General features: G+C 38.4%; 2 protein-coding genes across 10 annotated transcripts in view; both read right to left on the bottom strand.

Moving 5' to 3' along the window:
- Positions 1-4,585, bottom strand: part of DNM1L (dynamin 1 like) — a 39,149-nt gene extending 34,564 nt beyond the window's left edge. For both annotated transcript variants that reach the window (XM_062010695.1, XM_062010705.1), the window contains exon 1: positions 4,341-4,585. In XM_062010695.1, the coding sequence (XP_061866679.1) occupies positions 4,341-4,442 (102 nt within the window). In that variant the 5' untranslated portion in view covers positions 4,443-4,585. The remainder of the gene's footprint in view (positions 1-4,340) is intronic.
- Positions 4,586-18,174: 13,589 nt separating this feature from the next.
- Positions 18,175-22,684, bottom strand: part of LOC104560303 (protein bicaudal D homolog 1) — a 304,772-nt gene continuing 300,262 nt past the window's right edge. For all 8 annotated transcript variants that reach the window (XM_062010546.1, XM_062010536.1, XM_062010555.1 and 5 more), the window contains 3 exons: positions 21,512-21,652; positions 19,255-19,395; positions 18,175-19,076 (listed from right to left, as the gene is read on the bottom strand). In XM_062010546.1, coding sequence (XP_061866530.1) covers positions 18,819-19,076; positions 19,255-19,395; positions 21,512-21,652 — 540 coding nt within the window. In that variant the 3' untranslated portion in view covers positions 18,175-18,818. The remainder of the gene's footprint in view (positions 19,077-19,254; positions 19,396-21,511; positions 21,653-22,684) is intronic.

Raw genomic sequence — 22,684 nt, 5'->3', positions numbered from 1 at the left:
AAAAGTACAGCTGTTCAAAATTCTAGAGCACCAAGAGAAAAGAAACAGCAGAATGTCAAATGTTGTTTGCAGCATATAACTTCAGTAACAAAATTTATATTGTGTCTGGTAAATGCAAACAGCTAATTAAAGTCAGCCTTAGTTTGCTGCTTGTCTGAAACAGACACCAGAACAGTCAGGGCATGATTTGACATGAGGGAGAGAAGGCAAAAAGGAAAACAGTTATGCCCAAAACCAGATACAGTGAGTGCCAGATATCAAAACAACCAGGAAGTTTGTAAAACATTTGGGAGAAAAAAACAAGCTCTCCCTAGCCAGCATGGCCAGCACTGAAGCTGTGGTCTAGTTAGAAATGTCTTCTTGCATCTGCTTGAAATCCTAGGGGTAATGGAAAAAAGTTGAAACACAAAAAGTTCCATTTCCATAAACATAAGGAAAAAACTATTTCACTGTGAGGGAGCCCTGACACAGGCTGCCCAGTGAGGGTGTGTAGTCTGCTTCTCTGGAGATCTTCAAAACCCGCCTGGACACGTTCCTGTGTGGCCTGATCTAGGCTGACCTGCTTCTGCAGAGGAGTTGGACTGGATGATCCCTAAAGGTCCCTTCCAACCCCTACCATTCTGTGATTCTGTGAAAGATCCCAGGATCAAAACAAAAAAACCCAAGAGACAGAAGAGGAAGATATTCCTAAGTGGAGTTTGCTTGGCAGCAGCTTGAGTTTCCTTCACCTAAAACTGGCTTTTTGTCAACACAGTGTTGGATACATTGAATAAACTGAGTAAATTGAAGCGGCTTAAATTTCTGTTCCCCTGATCTTCCCTCACATGGAAGGGTCACAGAAGTTCTGTAGAGCATCTGAAGCTTAAGACCACAGTACCAGCCTCTCTCAAACCAAATGCTTTGATACTTTGGATTTCTTGTCCCCACCCCAATAGCCAGGACCACACATTTGCTTCCTGCTGCTGTCAACTTCTAAACAGGCAAATTACCATCCTATCAGAATATATGTTACAGATATTCAAATGCTCCGGTTATTCATTATCTTGGATCAAGAGACTTTCCTCCCCAGTAGTAAAAATTTAAATGCCACACATGATACTTACTCCAAAGAGCAAAATAAATGTAATGCTCATCTGTAAGCCATAGAGGCTAACAGAACAGCTCTTTCAGATGGAAACATCCAACAGAACAGTCTATGCTAAATATTGTAAACCACACTTCCCCATTTAAAGTCCCAAAATAGTATTAACTCAATACTGAATAAAAGTATTCTACAAACATACACGTGAAAAGTCATTTAAAAATCTCACTCTCAATTTCACCACTCTGTCTCTACTAGAATCAGCATTACCAAGTCTAAATAAAGCCAACCACCTGCTTTTATAGTTGTCAAAATCAGAAGAATTTTGCTACCAAACTGATACTAAGGTTGTCTACAACTCAGTCAATGACTTCTAAAAACCCAAAACAGATTCCAAGAAACAATGACCTGAAAAAGACAAAGGCAATTTATTTTTTACATTAGGCAGATTTTGTTGTTTGGGGGTTTTAAAAAATTATTCTAAAACTCATACCTTCTTTCATAGTGTTGGAATTTCATTTTTGAGAGAGCAGCTATGTACATTTAATATACAAAAGACTGTAAATAACCAAATCTCTTCTCCTTGCCTCCATTTATTATAGTATTAATGTGTTTGGTTGAAGCACTTCAACACCACCTTGTTATCCCTTACAAGTATGGATCACCAAGTATTTTTATATAGCACATCAGAAAGCTTAGTATTACAGTATTATCAAACAAATATTGTTTATTTAGCCTGGACTGGTTTTTTTGCACTTCAGTAAAACAGTTCTAAAAATGGAACCAAAATACTGAATTGTGGAGAAAAACAGAGCACTTATCTGGGAAGAATGGGAAAAAAGTCCTGAAATAGTGATGAATAGCTGTCAGTCCTCCAAGTTCTATCAGCAGCAAATAGTCTCCAATTTTCTTAACAGACTTTGTACTAGGATACAGAAATAGACTCACATGGTATCTATGTGGAGAATGAGAAGGAATTCTGGTGTACTGAATCATGGGAACACCACTAGAAGTAGTGCTGGAGGCTATCTAAATGTGTAAAATTTACTGAGAAGTGTTTTGTAATTAGTACCAAAATTCATCTTGAAAGGTGAAAAATTACACATTTCAGTACCCCAAAACACAAGAACAGTAGAAAATGTAGCCCAATAAAACATAGCAAAAACAATCCTGAAAACACTCAAAGATATATTATGGATAATTACCTTCTAGTTCTACATACTCTAGAAAAGAAGGAACTAACTTGGTGCATGGAAGTAAATGAGACCTGGAGAAAGACACAAGCACAAAAGAGTAAAAGGATGGGGAAGAGACAAGTGAGAAAAATGAACAGCAAAAACTACTTAAAAAAACCCATTTTTCTTCTTAGGGAATACGTAAAAAGGTCATTTAAGAAAAGCAACAGCAAAAGTGGAAAGAAGAAAGAAAAAAAGTTACAGAAATCAGAAATTTGATTCCTACAAAGAGAAATCGAGGTGCAAAACCCAATTTTTTAAATGAATGTTACTCAGAGAAGAAAGAGCAAAGACCACCTGTGCCAGTAGGCTACACAGAAAACAACTGTGTGAACAAACTTAAAGGCCACACAGCACTTAACCAAAAATATCTCTAGAAACAAGACTGTTTCAAGGCACATTTCAAAAAAACCATGGAAGCAAGCCACCAGCCGCAAAACTATGAGCTCTAAGGCCGTATTTGAGACATCTCCAGAAATCTGGTCTACAGTAACCCAATTTCAAATTATCAAATTTCATTTCAATTATTTCAAGACTAATTGCACTGAAAAAAAAAATCTAAAGAATTACCATGTCAGTGATTTCTTCCAACAATCCTGACTAAAAAAACAAAACAAAAACAAAAAAAACAAAAACAAAAAAACCCCAAGATACAGCTTGCTAGATATTTTGCCAAATATTTTCCTTGAGTCTATAAAGGATTTGTTTTGGCATGCTAAGAAAGATCATACTAATTCATCTTATCTTGCTTGTATGACTTTTAATGTAGAGGAGATTAAACATCTTTATAAAGTGATGGACTCATGTCAGCTACAAAAACAGATAAAAATAGAGCTTACCAATGCAGAGTCTCTCCCACCCAATTCAAGTATTTTAGACCAAATTTATACAGTGGCTGATATAAAGTCAATGAATGTATCTGATTTATACTGGTAAACCAGAATGACAGCTGGTTGTCTTACTACTACTTCAACAGCGCAACACTACAGCTGGCTTTGAGCAAACCTGTTCCACACTTCAGAAATGTGCAAGCTTTAGACATACATACAGCTCATGTGTCTTAAGTCTTATAATGAAACCTCTGATTGCAGAGTAGATGGTATTACAATCTCAGATAAACATGCTATCATCAAGTAACATTGCACACATTCAACAGACACTGAGAATTTCAGGGAAACATCCATTAGTTGAAATTTCAGTTTCGTTTAAGATTTCGTTTTCATTTATGACTGCTGCCTTCCTGGTCACACATATTCTGCTGTCAAAAGTCCTCCCATCTGAGTAGTGTGAAAACATCTGAGTCGCCTTCAAGCCCAGCAGCAGCATTATCGGGCCGAGACACACATGGTGTAACTGTTAACAGCCAAGAACAGTTGGCTTCCACTCTCACCTTCGTTCCTATCACCACCTAAGACAAAGGAGGTCCAAACGGCAGAAGAACTCGCAGCAAGGGAAAACGATCCACGCCTGCAAAGACGCCGATCCGCTCCCACATCCCTTTTCTTCAGCCCCCACTTCAAGACGGCTGACGGAGACGAGAAGCCACCGACCAGCCATGGCGGTCACGCTGAAGCGCTGGGCTGGCAGAGGGTTCCCGGGACCCTCAGGCGGGCGGTGTCACCCCACACCCTCGGTGTGTGTGGGCCGACGCGAGGCCATGGGAGAGACGGGAGGGTTCGAGAGCGCTTCGGCCGTTCAAACCGCTATCGTGAAGCGCGAAGAGGTAGGTAGGGCGGTGAAAGAGGCACTTTCATTACAAACAGTGGGGAGGCGGAGGAGGATGAGGTGGGAGAAGGAATAAGGGGGTGGGATGCAGGGAGCGGAGGGTATATAGACGACCGGGCCGCTCTCGGCTCCCCGCGTCCCCCCGTGCCCTTGGCGGAGGCGACCGCGGGTCAGCAGCACTGAAGGCGCGATGGACGCCTCGACTTTGCCCTCAGAGCTGTAAGGGCCCGTGCCGCCTGCTCCCCGACCCCGGCCCGCCCTGCTCCGTCGCCCTGCTCCGTCGCCCTGCCCTGCCTCACCTGCGTGCCCACCACCACGATCTGTGGCAGCTGGATGATGTCGGCCCCCACCGTGTTGAACACATCCTGCAGCTTGTTAATCACGGGGATCAGCGCCTCCATAGCGGCGGTGGGGGGGGGAGGCAGGGGGTGGCAAAAGGGCCGGGGAAGGCGTCGGCGATGAATGGGCGCGACTGGCAACTGGCTGCCGTTCAGCCACCCCCTCCGCCTGCCGCCATTGGCGCCGGCCCCCGCGCACGGCGCAGCCCCCCAGCAGGCTGTGCGCCCCCGCCGGGCGCTGCCCTGCCGCCAGGCATCATGGGAGTTGTAGGCCGGAGGGAGGGGAAGGCCCCGTGGCGAGCGCGCGCGCGGGCGCCCCCTCAGGCGGCGGCGGCCATTACGGAGCTGTCAACCGTCCCCTGTCACTCAGGCAAAGCACACGTTCTGCCTGGCAGGCACCCGGGGGCTAAAGGCGTTTGAAGATCAGACAGAGTAGGCACCTTGGACTCGTATTACGAGCCATTCCCAGGTTTTATTCTATCTTTTAGTACATAGGCTGATCCCTTCGAGGGATCACCAGCAGCGGCACAGCCCTTGAGTTGAGGCACCGCAGGCAGCCCATGCAGGGATGCTGGCCTCATCCCCAGCCGGGACAGCTGCTGGAAGCAGCATGGAGTGGTCACGTCTATTCAAAGCACAATATTTTGAAAACCCTTCAAAAGCAGGGAAAAGCTAAATGCGTGACCCTGCTACCCTTGATACCAAGCTTTGAAGGTTTCTTTTTTATAGACCACAAAGCCCTTTCTTCACTTGCTGTTTTATACAAGTCTAATTTAGACTTTGAGTTGAATGATGAAAGCAAAGGGTTAAAATTGTTTAAACAAGAGCACCCTCACCACTACCTGAATGAAGCAAGGAAAGGTGCTGAAATGGCAGATTGCTAGGCCTTGTCAGCATCTGGTGTCACAGAGCCAACAGAGCAGAAAAATAAAACTCCGAGGGCAGGGAGGAACCATTACGGAGGTGTCTTCAGGGAGAGAAAGGAACTACAGAAGATTCAGTCTTAAAAACTGTGCAGCAAAACCAACATTCTCACATTTCTGTTCACATATTGAGAATTACAGTGGACGTGTTCAAAATTAGTATCTTTATCTGCTTTTTTGTGGATATTTATGTTTTCACTGTGAGTCCCTCAGCAAATCTATGCATCTGAAATTTTCCCACCTAGGTGTGTACTAGTATGTTTAGTCGAAGTGTCTGGCAGGGTCGAAGTGAGAAGCTGTGAGATCTAATACTCTGCTGCATTATACAAAAAGATACAAAAAGACAGAGGACTACTTGTGATGTGAGATCACAACAAATAAGCTGTCTGTTCTCTAACTGTATTTCGCTTGAGTGCGTTTCTCAAGGATAAATTATGAATATGCTATCACTGAGTTGAATTCTGGCTTTGTCCTTTCTTGTAAGCCAACAGGGAAGAAATGCTTTTCTGAAAGTTTCAAGTCCTGGATGGCATTAGAATTTGTGTTCTTATTCTGTACAAATTATTCTTTTCCATTCTTCATGTCTTGAAAACCCTCAAATGTTGAAGGAAAGAATGTACAAAAGAAATATATTCTTATTTGTAATCTTTACAATAAAGATTCATATTCTCACCCAGGAAATTTCACAATGGTTTTCAGAGGGCTAGTATTTTGTGATACAAACATAAAGATAGCTAAGCAAATTGAGGCACTCAAAACTTAGTGTATTCATTACAGAGAGAAACAATTAATGTGTGCAAAATTCTGTGAAGAAGGTCCTGAATGACCTGTTGGTGAGAGGTTCTTGTCATAGACATAAAGGCACAGTTATTGAACAGTTTCACCCATTAGTTTTCAGAGATCATAAATACTAAGATGCTATTTGGCATCAGCCTCTCCAGCCTCCAGAACAGCAGCATAAATTCCCTGCATTGTACACTTGAGACAGCAAATACTTTTTCTAAAGGATTTAGCATTCCTTGTCTAACATTGAGCTTTTTCTCCTTCCTTGACTCCCTTTCCTGAGAAAAGGGGACAAAAAAAGGAAAAAAGACATCCCAGTCCAGTTTCACAGGAATAGAAGCTGCTGGCACCTGAAGTAGACAGGTAACAGCAGCTTCTTTCTCTACGCAAATCTCTTTTCTCTTGCTGCTTTCATTTTGCCATATGACCTCATGGACACCACTGTGAAATGGAGCCACTGCAACCTGGTTTATATTTTAATTTAGTCCAGAAGTGGGACATCTCAGACAATTGTAGAACCGGAAAAGGGTCAGAAAGGGACAGCAAGATAATGAACAGCTTCAATATCAAGACCAATTAAGCCAGGAGTCTTCACTCTATTTAGGAAATGGTGATGCATAGGGAAGATTAGAGGCTTGTGTAATCATTAGCAGCCTAGAGCTGGTAGAAGAGCATCAGTTTTGTTGACACTTCCTTCAAATACAAGTATTGCTATGACCATCTAATGAAATTTGAAGGAGCCAGGTCAGAACAAAACAAAGATAGTAACCCCTTGTTGGGTGGGTTGCTGAGTTCCTTGACTAAGGATGTTGTAGATAGTAAAAGTTTAAATTTATTCAGATGGTGTTTGGACAAGTTTAAGAAAGAGAAATATAAGGAAACAAATAGCTCTGTAGGAATCAAATCTAGCTATGGATGTTTCTGAGCTGACAATAGCTGGAAGCTGGGAGAGTTATCATGCGGAAGCAATGTGTGTGCTTGCCTTTTAGCCTATCACAGTATGGCAATTTTTAGAAATTTATCAGTATAATATTTCAAGAAGCACCCAGAGAAAATATCTGTTGCTGAATAGAATTGAGATAACCTAGCCTGCCCAGCAGAGATGTCGAAAGGCCTATCAGAGGCTGGATATCCAAATGGAGAAGCACAGCGCAGACAGAGGAAGCAAATTAAGAAAGGGGAAAGTACTGAAGAAGATATAAGACTAAGAAACATCATGCAAAGTTTAACCCATTGTACATTTCTATCTGAAAAGTGAGAACTGGAAATGCCCCTACTATGAAGTGTCACGTCCTGCACCACCTTACAAAATCCAGCACTTACCTCTGCCCAGCTGAGGACTGTGCTGAAGAGAGAAATATTTTAACAAGCAATGGTCATCTGTAGCTTTAACTCTAAATTCCCATGGCCAACATATACTGTACTGTGCAAGAAACTCAGAGATCTGCTAAAAGGCAGTAGTAGTCAGACTGGTTCTTTACTAAAAGTTAATTGTCATGAAGAAACAGGAGCTGCCACAATGCATCTGACCTGGTATCCATCTACCTCAGAATCTAATCTCTAAGACTGTCCAGCATCAGCCCTTTGGGGAAAATGTAAAAATGCAGTAATGAGATCTTCTGATTCCAAAGTCGTGTATTACATAATTTTGACATTTCTGTAAGATCTGAAGTAGACAATTCAATATTTCTTCCATTTTGCATTACTGGAAACTTTACTTACCATATAAAAGAGGGGGTTGTCCCATAGGCTAAATTCTTGGTTACAGTGACATCCTGTGACAGTAAATTTCATGATCTAATTATGCAACAAGCAAAAAATCAGTTTGGTGTCCGTTTTAAATTTGTCAGCTTCTAATTCCATTAGAAGCCTCCTTGGTCTTATGTTTCAAGTCAGGAAAACAAATTTTCCAGTGTGTCTTCTCCATAATATGAATTTCTTTATAGTTTTGCATCATCACCTGCTTCCATTTTTGCTCAGGCAGCTGGATTCTCTTTATATTCACATACCACCAGTAGTGGACAAGTCCTTTGCTATTCAATTAGTTTATGCTAGACAATGACACCTCAAACTATCACCTCAATAAGGTACATTTCCTTAACATCATATTTAGAGAAAGAAGTATTTGGCTACCGTACTGGAACATATCAAGTCTGTAACACAGCATTTGTTCTGCATACATAGTCACACCACTTTGTACCGTGCAAACAGTATTAGCAAAATAGTTCTGTAAATTATTCCTTAGTTTTGGAACTGTGCAATACAAGTATGTGAGCTTGACAGAGCCTGATTTTTATGTGATGTCAAATTGAATGGTGTATCCTCCAGAGCAACCTCACCACAGATGTAACTATCACACTTTCTCATAGCAGTTACACCAGACTTCTGCACAGCGAACACCATTAGAAGCCGAGATAAAGAAATTCCTGAAATCCCTTGATGGAATAACCCTTTGTTTGGATATTCTACATCAGTTTCCTGGGCTGATGGATTCTAAACCTAGCTCTTTTTTTTTTTTTTCCAGAAGAAACAGAAATCAGAGGTTTCAAATCCATAGTCCAGGGATTCTGCTGAATTGGCAAAGTGAGCTCTCCTACACCTTCACCTGTCTGTAAGAAGCTTACAGTGCTGATAGGAAACCCAGAGTAACCTTTTACCTGTGCCAAGGCTATTTATCTCTGACAAAACAATTCTGGGGCATGGATGCAATTTTGCTGGACAATATGATGAACTAAACAACTGAGACTTCCTTATATTCTGTCATTCTGTCCGCAGTGAAGTTGTTTACCTAAATTCATTAAATATTTGGGGTGTCACACAGAACTTGCAGAAACAAAAGTAGGTTTCGAGTTAAGGAAAGGGTAGGGCACAGAGGCTGAGAGACACAGAACAAACACACCAAAGTTCATCAGTCAATAACAAAGCCTGAGCACTCTGGTAATTGTAAGACATCAGTGTTTTTGACAAGGTCAGCAGAGGTAAAAGCTTTAGCTGGAGATGAAAATAATCTTGTTATCATTCTGAAGTGTTGTACCACAGTGCTCCTTCTCCCCTACAACCGGGGTTGTCAAGATTCTTTGAATAACACACACAGTATCAACAGTTGCTTCAGTGACTGATTTTTGCTGCTGCGGTGATTTGCAGTCCAATTTTAAGGTGAAGAACTTTTTAATTTAAAGGACTAAGGTTTTGGGAATAAAGCCAATATCCTCCTGTCTGCTTTCAAAAAAACCCCCTTTTTATTGGAAAACAAAAATGCACACTTATTTAGCAGTCATCTGAGGCAATGTAACTAGAAAAACAAGGAAATCGTACCTCAACCAAAACTTGTTGGTATTCATGAGGAACTGAGCTTCTGAATCTAATATTTTAAATAAGCCTATAGTTTCCTGTGATCTTTTTAAGATAGTCTACAAGAGGAGCATTTTTTAATTTTTATAATATCTGTTTTATCTGAATACTGCCTTTTATATCATGGTGGGCACAATTTGAAGTGTAAATTGGAAATATGACAACCGAGCATACATGGTTTACAACATCATAGTCTAAGGAAAAAAAGGATACTTCAAATGTGTCTACCTTGAGCTTTTTAGTTCAGGTCAGGGTTGCAGTTCTGGAGTGGACACATGATGTCTTACCCTGCCTGCTTTGCTTAGCATCACATAATCACAGAGTCTTAAGGGTAGGAAGGGACCTTGGAAGATCATCTAGTCCAAACCCTTGCCAGAGCAGGGCCACCTAGAGGAGCTCACTCAGGAACCCATCCAGGTGGGTTTTGAATGTCTCCAGAGAAGGAGATGCCACAACACATCTGGGCAGCCTGTTCCATGTGCTCCATTACCCTCAGAGTGAAGAAGTTTTTCCTTCTGTTTCTTTGGAATCTCTTATGTTCCAGCTTGTACCTGTTGCCCCTTGTCCTGTCATTGGACATCACTGAGAAGAGCCTGACTCCGTCCTCCTGACACCCACCCTTTACCTATTTGTAAACATTAATGAGATCATCCCTCAGTCTCCTCCAAGCTAAAGAGCCCCAGCTCCCTCACCCTTTCATCGTAAGGGAGATGCTCCACTCCCTCAATTGTCTTGGTAGCCCTGTGCTGAAGTCTTTCAAGCAGCTCCCGTCCTTGAACTTGGAGCAGATGGGTGTGAGTCTTGAATCATGAAATAGAACTGCAAAATGCACTTCAGCCACTAAAGACCATTCAGTTAATTGGACCACTTTAGTGCTAGTCTGAAATCGAATTCCAAAACACAAAATAGGTAAAGTAGGTGTTTTGTAAATGCTCTGTCCCAAAGCCTTGAGCTAAAAGATTAGTATTCCTTTTTGCAAGCCAAGCAGCATTCAAGGAAAGCAGAACAGGCAAAGCAGGTACTTCTACATAGCTAGGCAATAGATCTGAACAGAATTGTGGCTGAAATCTTATCTTCATTAATTTAATTTCACACTGTGTGAAGGCTTCTCTGATCACTAGCAATTGGAGTCCAAAACCCATTTCCCTGATGCCAGGACCTTTACCTAGAGTTTGATGAAATGAGTTGGGCATACTATGTTAAAACATGTTCAAAAGAGATCATAAGCTAACAAAGTCTAAGATGCAGGTTCAAGTGGCCAGTGGACCCCAGAGTATTAATTTCCACATTCCGTATGCAGGAGTGCTTTGACTACCTGGCTCCAAGAGAGGAGTAGGAAAGGGCAGAAGAGCATGAAGGTATGAGAAGCCAAAGAGAAGGTAATTCCAGATTCTGCTCCCAAGAGAATTTCTGTTTCTTCAACCACATGCTATTTTAATTTTACAAATGCATAAACCAAATCTGGAAACCTCTGGAATCTTCAAGTTAGGTAGGATGGTACTGAGGAAAACTAGTGTGAAAAAGTTTTGAGATCTAGAAATCCATCTGCAGACCACCAAGTCTTACTCTAGATTCTTAACTAAGGCTCTGTTCCATAAGGAGATGCTTCTGACAGTACACATTTCCTTCCTTTAGCAAACAAAAGTATATTGAGATTTGGTGGTTGAAATTCTTAATGAAAACTCTTGACAAGATCCTGATGGCTAGAGGCTATGTGAGTTCTGACTAGTGATATGAATCATTAGGAAAAAACCCAACTACAGAAAGCGTAGCTAACAGCTGTAAAACTTACTTGCATTCTCCATAACTTAGGAGTTTAAATTAAGGAAGGACAATTGAAAAATATTCTGTAACACAAAGAAGTAAACCAGCTTGAGAGCAGGTAGCACATCCTTCTCACAGCACCAGAGCACTTTATTTTTGAGACACAAACTAGCAACACAGACATGGGGTAGACCTCAAACAAATAAACTCAGATGGGTGTATCCTGATTTACCACATAAACTGGGTCTAATGAAGCTCAATACTGCCACAGCTGCTTAATGCACAGGGCCAGGGAGGCAGAGGATTAGCGGCTCCAAGAGTCACCATCATAAGGATCCCTCCGCTTGTTCATTAAGGAACCCCAGGACTCTCCAGAGCAATTTCTTTGAAGCAAAACAAGCACAAAGTACTGTGTTTACCCAAGGCAGGCATGCCCTTTCTCTCATGTCAGGAAACCCATATAATGCCCAGAACAATTCTGTAGTAATGAGACAGTATTAGTCAGGCTCTCAGGGAGAGCCAGAGGACCCGACGCCTACCACTTCCTTACCAACCCTGTACTTGATGGGCTCCTGACAATTTGCTACCAAGTAGAAATATCAGTACTTATTAAACCTGCTGCTATAAAGGAATTAAGTAGGAGCTGTGATTATGGATTTGAGTTTGAATATTATCAGTGTTTTCTTATTAAAGCACAGTTTAGGGCAAATGCTGTTGTTTTTGTCTCCACATAGAAGGCATTGCATTTTGTTTAATGAGGAAAATGATGGTTTGGGAACAGAGTTAATCACAGAGGGGGGAAAAAAAAATCAGACAAATTAGTGGAAAAAAAATATGTAAATGGAGAGGGAGGCATTACTTTCTGTGGTTCATCAGTACTTATTTCAAATGCTAATTTGTTTACTGTGATTGCAGAGAAGTAGAAACTAAACAAAATTCTTGGATGCAACTCCTTCCAGGGATTGAACTAACTTGAACTAACAAGTAATACAGCGATTTTCTTCTTTAGATTTTGGGGAAAATATTTTCTGCAACATTGTGCCCACCTGCAGAAGAATACCAAGAATAAGTCTGATACAATGAAACCAGATTTACTAGGTACAGGTGATGGAAATTGGAGGCAACTGCAAAAGCTTCTACCTATACTGAAGGACACTTAAGAAAATGAATAGTTTCAGTTTAAGTGGCACTTCCATAGACTGAATGCATGCTTAGCTAGTGAATGAATTTAAAGAACCAAAGTTTCCAATGCTTAGGATCATCATCCAGCTAATTACCTTGTAATTTTTGCTTCACAGCACCACTTCAGTGCAGAAGAGATTCCTCTGAGCAGCTGCTCCATGCTCTGTTTCAGGCCTTTGTTCAGAGCAGTGCTTGAGTAATAGGAAGATGTGGGTTGACACTCAACGTGTTCTTTTTTTTCCCCTGTACTTTTTTCTATGGAGGTGGCAAGGCAGAAGCCCATGAAGTACTCTCATAACATGAGAGAACATTATCATTCCAATTATAGAAACCTGGATCTAAACTGTAAGGAATGTAGAGACCATATCCCAACCTAAGGTGTAATAGCATTATATACAGCCTGTTATATATTTGGAATTTATCTTCCACCATCTCAGCAGTACATGAGTAGACAGTACTTCAGTGAATTAGATACCAATGTTCCAAAACAGACAGGTTCTTACAAACAATTGGAAATGAAGAGGAAAGATTTCTTCAGCAAAGTAAACAGTAAGTGGACAAAAGAGTCAAGCAGTAATATTTACCGATGCTTTTATTTTACAGGATACAAATTTCTTTTCTTTTTAAGTACTCAACAGGAATTAAAGTGCTTAATTTTTACAATTCTCCATCCACCTTATTACCAAATATACATATAGTACAGAAAATATATACAATATCTGAACATTTTTTACATTCATGTATTTCTTGACCATAAAAATTACCACTTACATTTGCACAACTTACAACAGTGTTTATATTTCATCTTTTTGACATTTTTTATCCAAAACCAGAACAAATTTATCCTTCTTCCAAATAGTAGTATGGATTTAAAGTGTTTTCTCAATTAAAACCAGAAATGTTTCCATAATGAAGGGGAGTTAACACGTATCGCCTATACTTCCGATGTCAAACATTACAGCCAATCCAGCTCCCACTAAAATGAATGTATTAATCCACCCTGGGGGCTGCAGAATAGAAAACATGCTAATAGAAAAAACCCACAATGCTTCTATTGCAAACTGTTCCCTTTATGCAACAAGTTTGGCTTTGCTCTTAAAAATACTAGGGCACATACATGCAAAAATGTTTTGACATAGTTCCCCCTTTTCTGAACTTTTTCACCATGAATAATTAATGAATCTACAAGATGAACTACAAACTGAAGTAGGTTGGTGTTACACAGTGGCTGAAAATACATTTTACTCAAAGAAATGTGCTTGAAGGTTTTTAGTAGAGAAAAACTACATTGTACATTCAGCTTGTGCTACGAAGAGGAAGGCATGAAAGCAAGATGCCATAGTTGAGTCTAGGTAGAAGTTTAATCACGAGGTTTTTAAAGGAAGCAGTTTGAACACCTCACTGAATTTAGTGTGTGTGTGTTGTATTTTGTTGTGTTTTGTTTGGTTTTTAAATTAGGCTGAAATAGAACATGACATAAAATTGGATCTACTACTGTCGATTTTTTCTTCTGAAAAGCATACTCACCACAGTCAATATACATCCTACTTTGAATGCAGCACAGTGTATTTTTTGATTGTAAAATACTGCTTGAAAAGAGGTCATCTGAATAATAGTCTCAAATATATAAATACACATATATACATATACACACACATACATATGTATACGTGTATATACACACACATATACATTCATTAAGTTAATGTTCTGTTAATGGAAACTAATTTAGGAAACTATCCGACTAGTAGATTAAAATTCCTATCCAGGGAACATACTTCCATGGGTGTGAACCAGCTGGGTAAAATTCCTCATGATGATAGGGTCAGAGACTGGAGACAAACAACCCCAAGTCCATACATTTCATCTCAGATTTCAAACAACAGTACACCACAGACTAAGAACAATGCCCATTTCACCAACGGATTTCTCTTAAGGATAGTCAATTCTGCCACAAAACTGTTTATTTTCACCAATGATTTATTTATGAATATACATTTCCAGCTGTTTACATTCACCTCTATGTTGATTATCTCCACCTGAAGCCCATTTTAAGTACAACTGAGCACTGTGATTCTAGATGAGACATAGTAAATCAGCAGCTCTCAAACTGGTGAAAGCCTGATTTTCCACAGGTGTCTTCATATAATGTAAGGCAGATTCTACATGAAATTAAATCACTGAAGGTATAATAGCTCCAGCAGGTCTATGCTAGTTTACACCAGCTAAAGATCTCTAAGTAAATTTATGGAGAAAGCTCCTTTTTTATTGCTTAGAATTCTTTCTACATGGAATGTTTATTTCTTTCCTGAAAGCCTTTCCTTCAGTCTAAGGAACCACAATCCTCTGTTCATTCGCTTTAATATTATCTTGAAATGAAAATCTGACCAGTTTTGATGCTAGCTATGTGGTTATGTATATTTAGGGAAAAAAAACCCAAAAAAACCAACAAAACCCAAAGAGCCTCTCTTCAAATGTTTCCACATTTTTTCCACTTACCTATTTACTTTTACCTCCTGACTCCACTTGGAACTCTTTAGAGCATGCTTCTACAACTTCATCTAAAATTTATTCAGGCAGTAGTGTATTTGTTCTACATTTAATCAGTGCCTGGACTTCATCCATCATTTAAAAATATTAAGACTAAAAAAAATCCTTCTTTCCTATGAAAAGGATGTGGAACTTCTGATATTTATAAAGCATTTTCAGATGGCTTGGCATAAAATGGTGTCACTTTATATTACCTGCATTTGATGTGGTTTGATATTCTACTCCAAATAGAATGTTTGTATTCTCAATATCTATTTTGCATATAAAAATTAAATACATTTTTAATAAACAAAAACTACTTTGTGTAAAGGGGATTTTAAAGTACTAGATGCTATAGATTTTACAGAAGCACTTCAACCGAGAAAAAGTACCTGATAGCTGAGGACAATTTTTAGAGGATCTAGAACAGAATAGTGTAGACATACAGATGTCATGATGCGCTATTTTTCCATGATAGAGGAAAAAATGGTAAGTCATTTCGAAAAATACATTACTCTGTTCCAAACAAATCAATGATAAAATTAAGTCATTGTTCTGGTTGAACACAGATAAAATGCACAAAAGTTTTGATCTGCTTTCAATTGTACAGAAGACTGATCACTTTTAATGTGATAAACAAGTGTTTCTTGAACACAAGAATTGCAAACCTTAAATAATTCAGCAAAGCCATTCACACATTCATGTATTTTGAATGAATGCTCATTTAGAGTCTATTCCTTACACACACAGCTTCATATTGATACATTGAATGCCTTTTTTCCTTCCTCTTTCTTTTTTTGAAGACTTTAATAGCTGAAATGAGAACAGCCTATACCTTGTTAGGATGATGGTTTTAATTCGACTGCTTTGGTCATGATACTTAAGCCACAGCAGTTATTACATTGAATTTGCTCATAATTTGGTCAAAATTTACAGTTGGTTAAAGCTTTGGATGCTGTACAAGGGCTTGTCTGTGGAGAATGGAGTAAAACAGTCAGGGTTTATCTAGAAGCTTCTGGATTAGTTAAATATAGAAGCTTCTCCATTTTCTGATCTCTTTTAAATATTGGTGGTACATACTTTTTCTACAAAATACACATAGAGCCACACATCTGAGTGCCAAGATATTCTGACTCATAAGAAAGCAATTCTGAAGAAGCAACTGATTATGGGAATAAGAAATAGGTTTCACTACGGTAAATAAAATATCCCAAACTATATAAATTTTAATGTCTGAGAGCAAACATGAGGCCAACATCCATGTAAGTAGCTTCATGCTATCTTCATTTCAAAGTGTTTATGCTCAAATACAGGGCTTCATCTGCGAGATGCTGAGACCATTCAAACAGCTTCAGCTACTCAATACCACTGTAACAAGATAGCAGTCTAGAAATTGCTACTTCTAATCATGTCATTAACCATTTAGCTGAAATAGGTCTTCCTACTTGGCTCAGAAATAAGTTTGCAGGAGCTTAGAAAACAGAATGCACCACACAATTACAGTCATCCTATCCTATTCTTTTCAGTATAGCTCAGTCTGTCTTATTGAGGAACTCCTTTAAGGCAACTTCTCCCCTTACACTCATCAACTTGATGGGAAACAATGTTTTTATACATTAGCATGTGGTAAGAAAATTCTGTAGATCCCACAATTGCACTTCAGACTCTTTTAGAAGATACTCACTTTCAGCAGATGACCATGAAAGAACGTTAGCCAAGGAGAGAGTTACTTACTTCCTGATTGTTCCCCCATCCCTCAACCAAGGTATATACAAGACAACATGTACTATCTAGGGAAAGCTCAGCAAAGATTTTGCAGTACTCACCAACAACAATCAAATGGGCTTGAGCGGCCCACAACTAAAGGTAAGAACAGCTGACAATAGAAGCAACTTAAAATCAATCTGTCAGGTAAGAGCTTGCCCATGGGATAAAAGCAATATTAGGGTTACAATCAGAATAATCTGGATATGTGGAGCACCCAAGGAAAAAGTTAGTACTCTACAATGCCATGACCTGATAATTGCTAACACCAATGTAATGTCTAAAGGCCATGAAAGATGTTAGGTTTGTGCTGGTGAGTGCAAAATCCGGCCCACTAAGTTGCATGATATTCTTCTTAAGTAATAAGACACTATGCACTCACTCATGCTCGACGCTAAAAACAGAAGTTACTTTAACAATCCCTTGTTAAATGCTAAACTTTTATTCCTATAGTGTTGCAGAAAGACTAAAGCTGGTGGGAGAGTTCAGTGAATACTTTGGAAATCTCATTATAGGAAAGCAACATTTTAATTCTGCCCTCATGTTGCTAAGAAAAATGGACTTGAACTTGACCTCTCCATCTTGACATGATTTAAAATACAGCTTTCAGTCATATTGAGAAGTAAGGCTTCTGAATTTCCTTATAATAAGTTGAAGTTACGTTTTGCCCTTCCTTCGAAGAGTCAGATAAGGAAAGATAGCAATGATATTGTCTATCAAACTTTTACTAGTCAATCACTGCTTCTGAATTTGCCATATTTTATCCAAGAGTGTTACAGTAAAAAATGCAGGGAGGTCATTTGCCTCTGTGTATAGAAAACCCTAATAGGAATGGAAGTTCGTAAGAGACTGAATACTGTAAGGCCAGCAAGTCCTTATTCCCACAAGTGGAATGCAAATAGTAACATTTATTGCAACTTGGGATTTACAGGCTCAGACCTCACACTAAATTGGTATAAAGAAGGCTCCACTTTAAAACAATGATCCTTGAAAACTGTTGTCAAAATAGTATTACAGTACCTAACCTTCTGCAAAAATTAGAAGATTTAAGTTCAAAATTTTCTATTGTTTTGATAATCATGATAGCAAAAATACACATTCCCAAGAGATTACTAGAATCTGTTGCTTTTCTTAAGCCACATACTGCATTTGTGTAATGAACTACTGCTCTTTTAAAAGATAACAGAGACAGGACACTGAAGAAAAGGGACTACTCTTTTAAACACACCTGGAACTTTTTTGTCCATTGCATGCCACTTACATTACTGCTCTTTTTTGATTCATTAAAAAAACAAAATAAAGATCATTAAATGTCAGCTATTAAAACAAATCACTGAACAGTACTTGTTAATTTAGGATTGTGTTTAATTTCAAATAGAAAACATGCTTTTAAAATAAATTATTCACTAATAGGAACCCAGTATCATGAAATCAAAGCAAAAATCAAGTATTGTACATTTTTAACACTGTACATATATTATATAGTTTTCTCATATTTTAGGTATTCATTTCTAGATTGAAAAATCATTAGATTGTTTCCTCAATAAATTGAAACTTTAAAAGCCAATATACCTGTGAAAGCCACTTGCATTGCTTTAATTAAAAAGAGACAAGTGAATATAACATATGTACAGATCTGTGGAATTCAATCTATAAACTACATACATTAAACCAAACTGTCCCTGCATATTTAACTACAGATCTATTTTGGCAATGTGGAGGTATATCTTTTATCCTGTTGCAAGTCCTAACTTGTAAGTAGGAAGCTTCAATATTTGCATTCTTAATGAAAGGAGCAAATGTTAACTGAAGAGCAACTGGATCTTCCAAAAAAAATTGCATCACAACAAACAAGTAATACAGTAAAGTTAGTACATATTTTTAATAGCATTCACATTTTTAAAAAAAGTCTCTGAAATGGACCTGTACATCACTTTTATTGACAGAACATAAATATAAGAAAAAGATCCCTAAAAAGACCAGAATTTTTCCCAAACATAAAGTGCTAAGATGTGTACGGTAGTAAGAAGTTTCTTTTGCTTGTTTCTATTTTTTTTTTCCTTGATTGAGCAAAGAACGGTTAACACAAAGGTTAACCACAAAATTTGATTGTAATCTTAAAAATACCACGTTTTCTTGAGCTTCAGCATTCAGATGTTTTAGAAGAGTCAGATTGCTCTTCTAAATTCACTTGCGGTTCACTTTGACATTCTGGTGTCTCACCTTTGACAGCTAAATGAATAATTTTCAGCCATTTCTGTTTTAGTTCCTCATTGTCCGCAGCAAAGCTATGCACAGACTTAGACTGGGTCAGTTTGAAGCTGTGGGGGAGGTCAGCACTTCTTGGAGTGTCATCTACTGTATAGCCCAGAAGTGGAATTGTAGCCAGAGCTTTAACATCCTAAGAAGAAGAAGTCCTTGATTAAGAATAGCCGACTAACCTGCCCACTACCTTTTGTTTACAATACAGCTGGTGAGAAAACTTGGGTCTTTCCTTCATTCCCAAGCTATTTGACTTTTCTTCCCCAGACATCAGTGACAATAATTACTAATTTGTTTTCCATTTTCTCTGTACATACCTGTGGAGCACCATACATGTACAGCACAAGAGCTTCCTGTTTAGGTATAACGCACCATGCTTTCTGCCAGGGCTTTGATTTTTCCATGTACTGAAGAAAGCTACATATGACACTATTTCCAGAGACTTCTGCAGATTCAATCTAGGAGACAGTATAAAGCAGAAAAAGGAAAATAAACTTTCCTTAAATAAAGACTGAAAACATATGGAACAGAAAAGCAGAAATTCATCACCACTCCTATCAAATCTTGGCTAGTATCTGCAAAAAGCTTGAGGAAATACCTGAGTAAGATCATGAAGGCCTGGATGTACAGATAATATTTCTCTATTACATGCAGTCAGTGCAGGTATTCTCTTAACATGTGTAATCCGTTCCTTCTTTCATCAGTAATTGTGGATTATACATTTCTAGATCTCTCTAAGTTTTATTTTGCCACCACAGCTAGCCTTTCTCTTAGCATCTGAGTGTTGCAGATAACTAAAATAATTGTGTAACAACTTATCATCACAATAAGTAGTCAAGCACTTGTTAAGGACTTGTTAATCACCCAGTAATAGTTGAATCAATTAGCTAAGCACTTGCAAATAACTCAAATACCTATTGATTAAGTAAGTATTCATTTGAATCACATAAGGATCAAACTTCAAGAGTTACATACCACACCTGGTAGGGACCTGTTACCTTAGGCCCTGGTATATGTATTCCTCAGGTTACCTTGGCTATTACCTTAGTTGTTACTAAAACAAAGGGACTGATATCTTTTTTTGACCAATCACTGTGAGTTTGGAAATTTTATGTTGGTTGGGAACCAATCAAGGTGAAGGGCTAAACTGATAGATGGACATTTTATGCATGCTTTTGCTGGCAAACGTGATTCTTTTGTTTGAGGTGTATAAAAGCCCTGAAAATGGTAACAACGAAGCAGGTATGGAGGAGCTATCCTCCGTGTTTTCCCAGCGCTGCATAATGAAGAAGTGCCTGGCTTATCTGCATTCCTGTGTAGATAAGTTTTTCGCGATTGCGGATTCGTCAACATTAATATCTACAGCAACGTTTGATTTCTAAAATAACATCATCTTAGGCATCGAAATGCTACTAACTATCCAATATGACAACTACTCTATTTTATCAGTCAAAATATTGTGACAAGATCAGATGCCAACACACTTGTAAGAATAAAATAAGAATGTGAGCACTAACCCTAGAGAAAAGATTAGGTGAATTCCTTAAAATCTGAAGATAGTGTGACATGCGATTTGGGTTAAATAATGATCTTTAGAAAATCAGAAAGAACACAAAATGATTATGTGTTAAAATTTCCTCATATCAGATTTTGATCGTGTCTGGATGCTGCAACATGGTACCAACCACTCTGTTGTCATGAGATCCAGCTGCAGGCAGACATTTCTAAGAGGCTGTAGCTCCTTCAGCTACCTTAAAAAAGCCACTGTGCCAAGAAATAGCAGTGTCTTGACTATAAAGTAAGACTAAGGAGCACAGAACTCCACTAGCTTTCTCATTTAAAATAATATAATCAAGTGTAGTCAAGCTGACATGGATTAAGGACTGTATGTGGAAGTACAATCTGTATCTTATTTTTGTCTCCTTTTCCTGTCTGTATTTAGCTCACGAGTCAAATGAGTCATGTAGTACAAAGTCACTAGTACATCCCAAGACAGATATGTGCCTTGACAAACTTTGAATGGTATTTCTCTAATGAATGTCAGATGTTTTAAAATGGACCTATAAAAAGAGATTTAAGAAATGTGAACACTAATTGCAATTCTAAGATGCTTGTTTCTCCTCCCAGTGAAAAGAAAAGCAGCTTGCTATTGTCTGACTTAAATTTTTGGATGTCAAAAGCTGAGAGGACTTTGATGACTTAAAGGTACATTGCTATACACTGGTCAAAACAGTATCTCCTTTCTCAGGCTCTGAATAGCAACTTTTTCACCATTCCCCTCTTCTGTTATCTCCAGTTCTTTCAGTTTCAGTACATATTTTAAGAATAATTGTAGCAGTAGTGCGTTTTGTTGCTACAGTAGCATTAATACAGAAGAAGAAAAGTGAAGGTATATAAGGGAAGGTAATGTTTTATCACATTAGTTGATGTAACTGGAAAGAAGCAAACAAGCTCTAAAAGCACATACTTTTTATTTCTCAGACAATAGCCCTGCAAGAATGCTGCCTTTTTTCACCTACTGATTAGCCAAAACTGTTTGCAACTACGCACACATAGTATTTTTAAATTACATACCTCCAAGATTCCTTTCTTTTTCTTTTCTTCACTGTCTGTACAACCAATTATAACATGGTAACAGTCCTTACAGACTTTGTTCAATTTATTACCATCATATTCAAGATGTGCCTTGTAATCAGAACATTTCCAGCAAACCACCTTAAAAATAGAGAACATCCATATAAAAGTCAAGTATTTACAAAAGTTTATAAAAGAAGAATTAAAATTTAGTATAATTTTCTCTACTCAATAATATATTGTTTAATTACACAGAACAAGAGATAATGCTTTTGTGACATGTCAGTGACAACTTAATTGAAAATAATGATCTTCCAAGTTCACGTCATTGCTGCTTCTTCACTAGAAATGATGTTACGGTTTACTGGGTGGAACTTTGTACTTTATATGAAATCACATTAGTATTTCAATTATATCTCTAGGCTAAAGTTAGACATAGAATCAGAATTTAGCACAAACCATGCTGCAGGATGAAATTCTTCCAGTTTCTTTAGATATCAACCTGGAAGCTACATTTACTATTTTGTTTCTACATAAACTCAGAAATGCAGAACTGAGACGAACTTTTAATGATTAAAAAAATTAATAACATCAGAAATGATGAATATTTTCACCTGCTAATAAATATTCAATTTACGTTTTTAGAATCTCTTAATAAATAAGCCCATAATACACTGATTGTTCTTTAATATACACATAACTGAAATGCAAGGGAGATGTGACAGAACTTCTCTCATTAGAAATGTTTTTCCACAGAAATGTGGGGGTTTTCAGGTGAAAAAATGCCCTATGTAAAAAATATGAGTGTAGTTATTTCAAGAGAGAGCAGTAGACAAATGGACTTGAACCACTCAAGTGAACAAAATTTTACTGTGGATCAGGGCTTTGCAGTACTAATCTAGAGCACTTCAACTAATCTAGACCCAACTAGTATCTCTAGACAACACTAGTTAAATATTCCCAATTAGTCACTGTTGGAAAAACACCATCACCGACCCAAATTAATTCCCATGAAAAAAATGTTTTCATTTTAAGGTGCAAGGAGATGTGGTAGAATTACAATAGATTTAAGTAGCCAGGAGTCTAATTAAAAAGGAAGCATGATCTTAAGATTGACAGAGGAGTTCGAAGAGAATCTCCAAAAAAAACCCCAGGTGACAACGCCATCATTAA

The sequence above is a fragment of the Colius striatus genome, chromosome 1 (assembly GCF_028858725.1).
Source record: "Colius striatus isolate bColStr4 chromosome 1, bColStr4.1.hap1, whole genome shotgun sequence".
In the NCBI taxonomy this organism is placed as follows: Eukaryota; Metazoa; Chordata; class Aves; order Coliiformes; family Coliidae; genus Colius; species Colius striatus.
The sequence above is the reverse complement of the archived record's forward strand: the minus strand, read 5'-3'. Positions and strand labels throughout refer to the sequence as shown.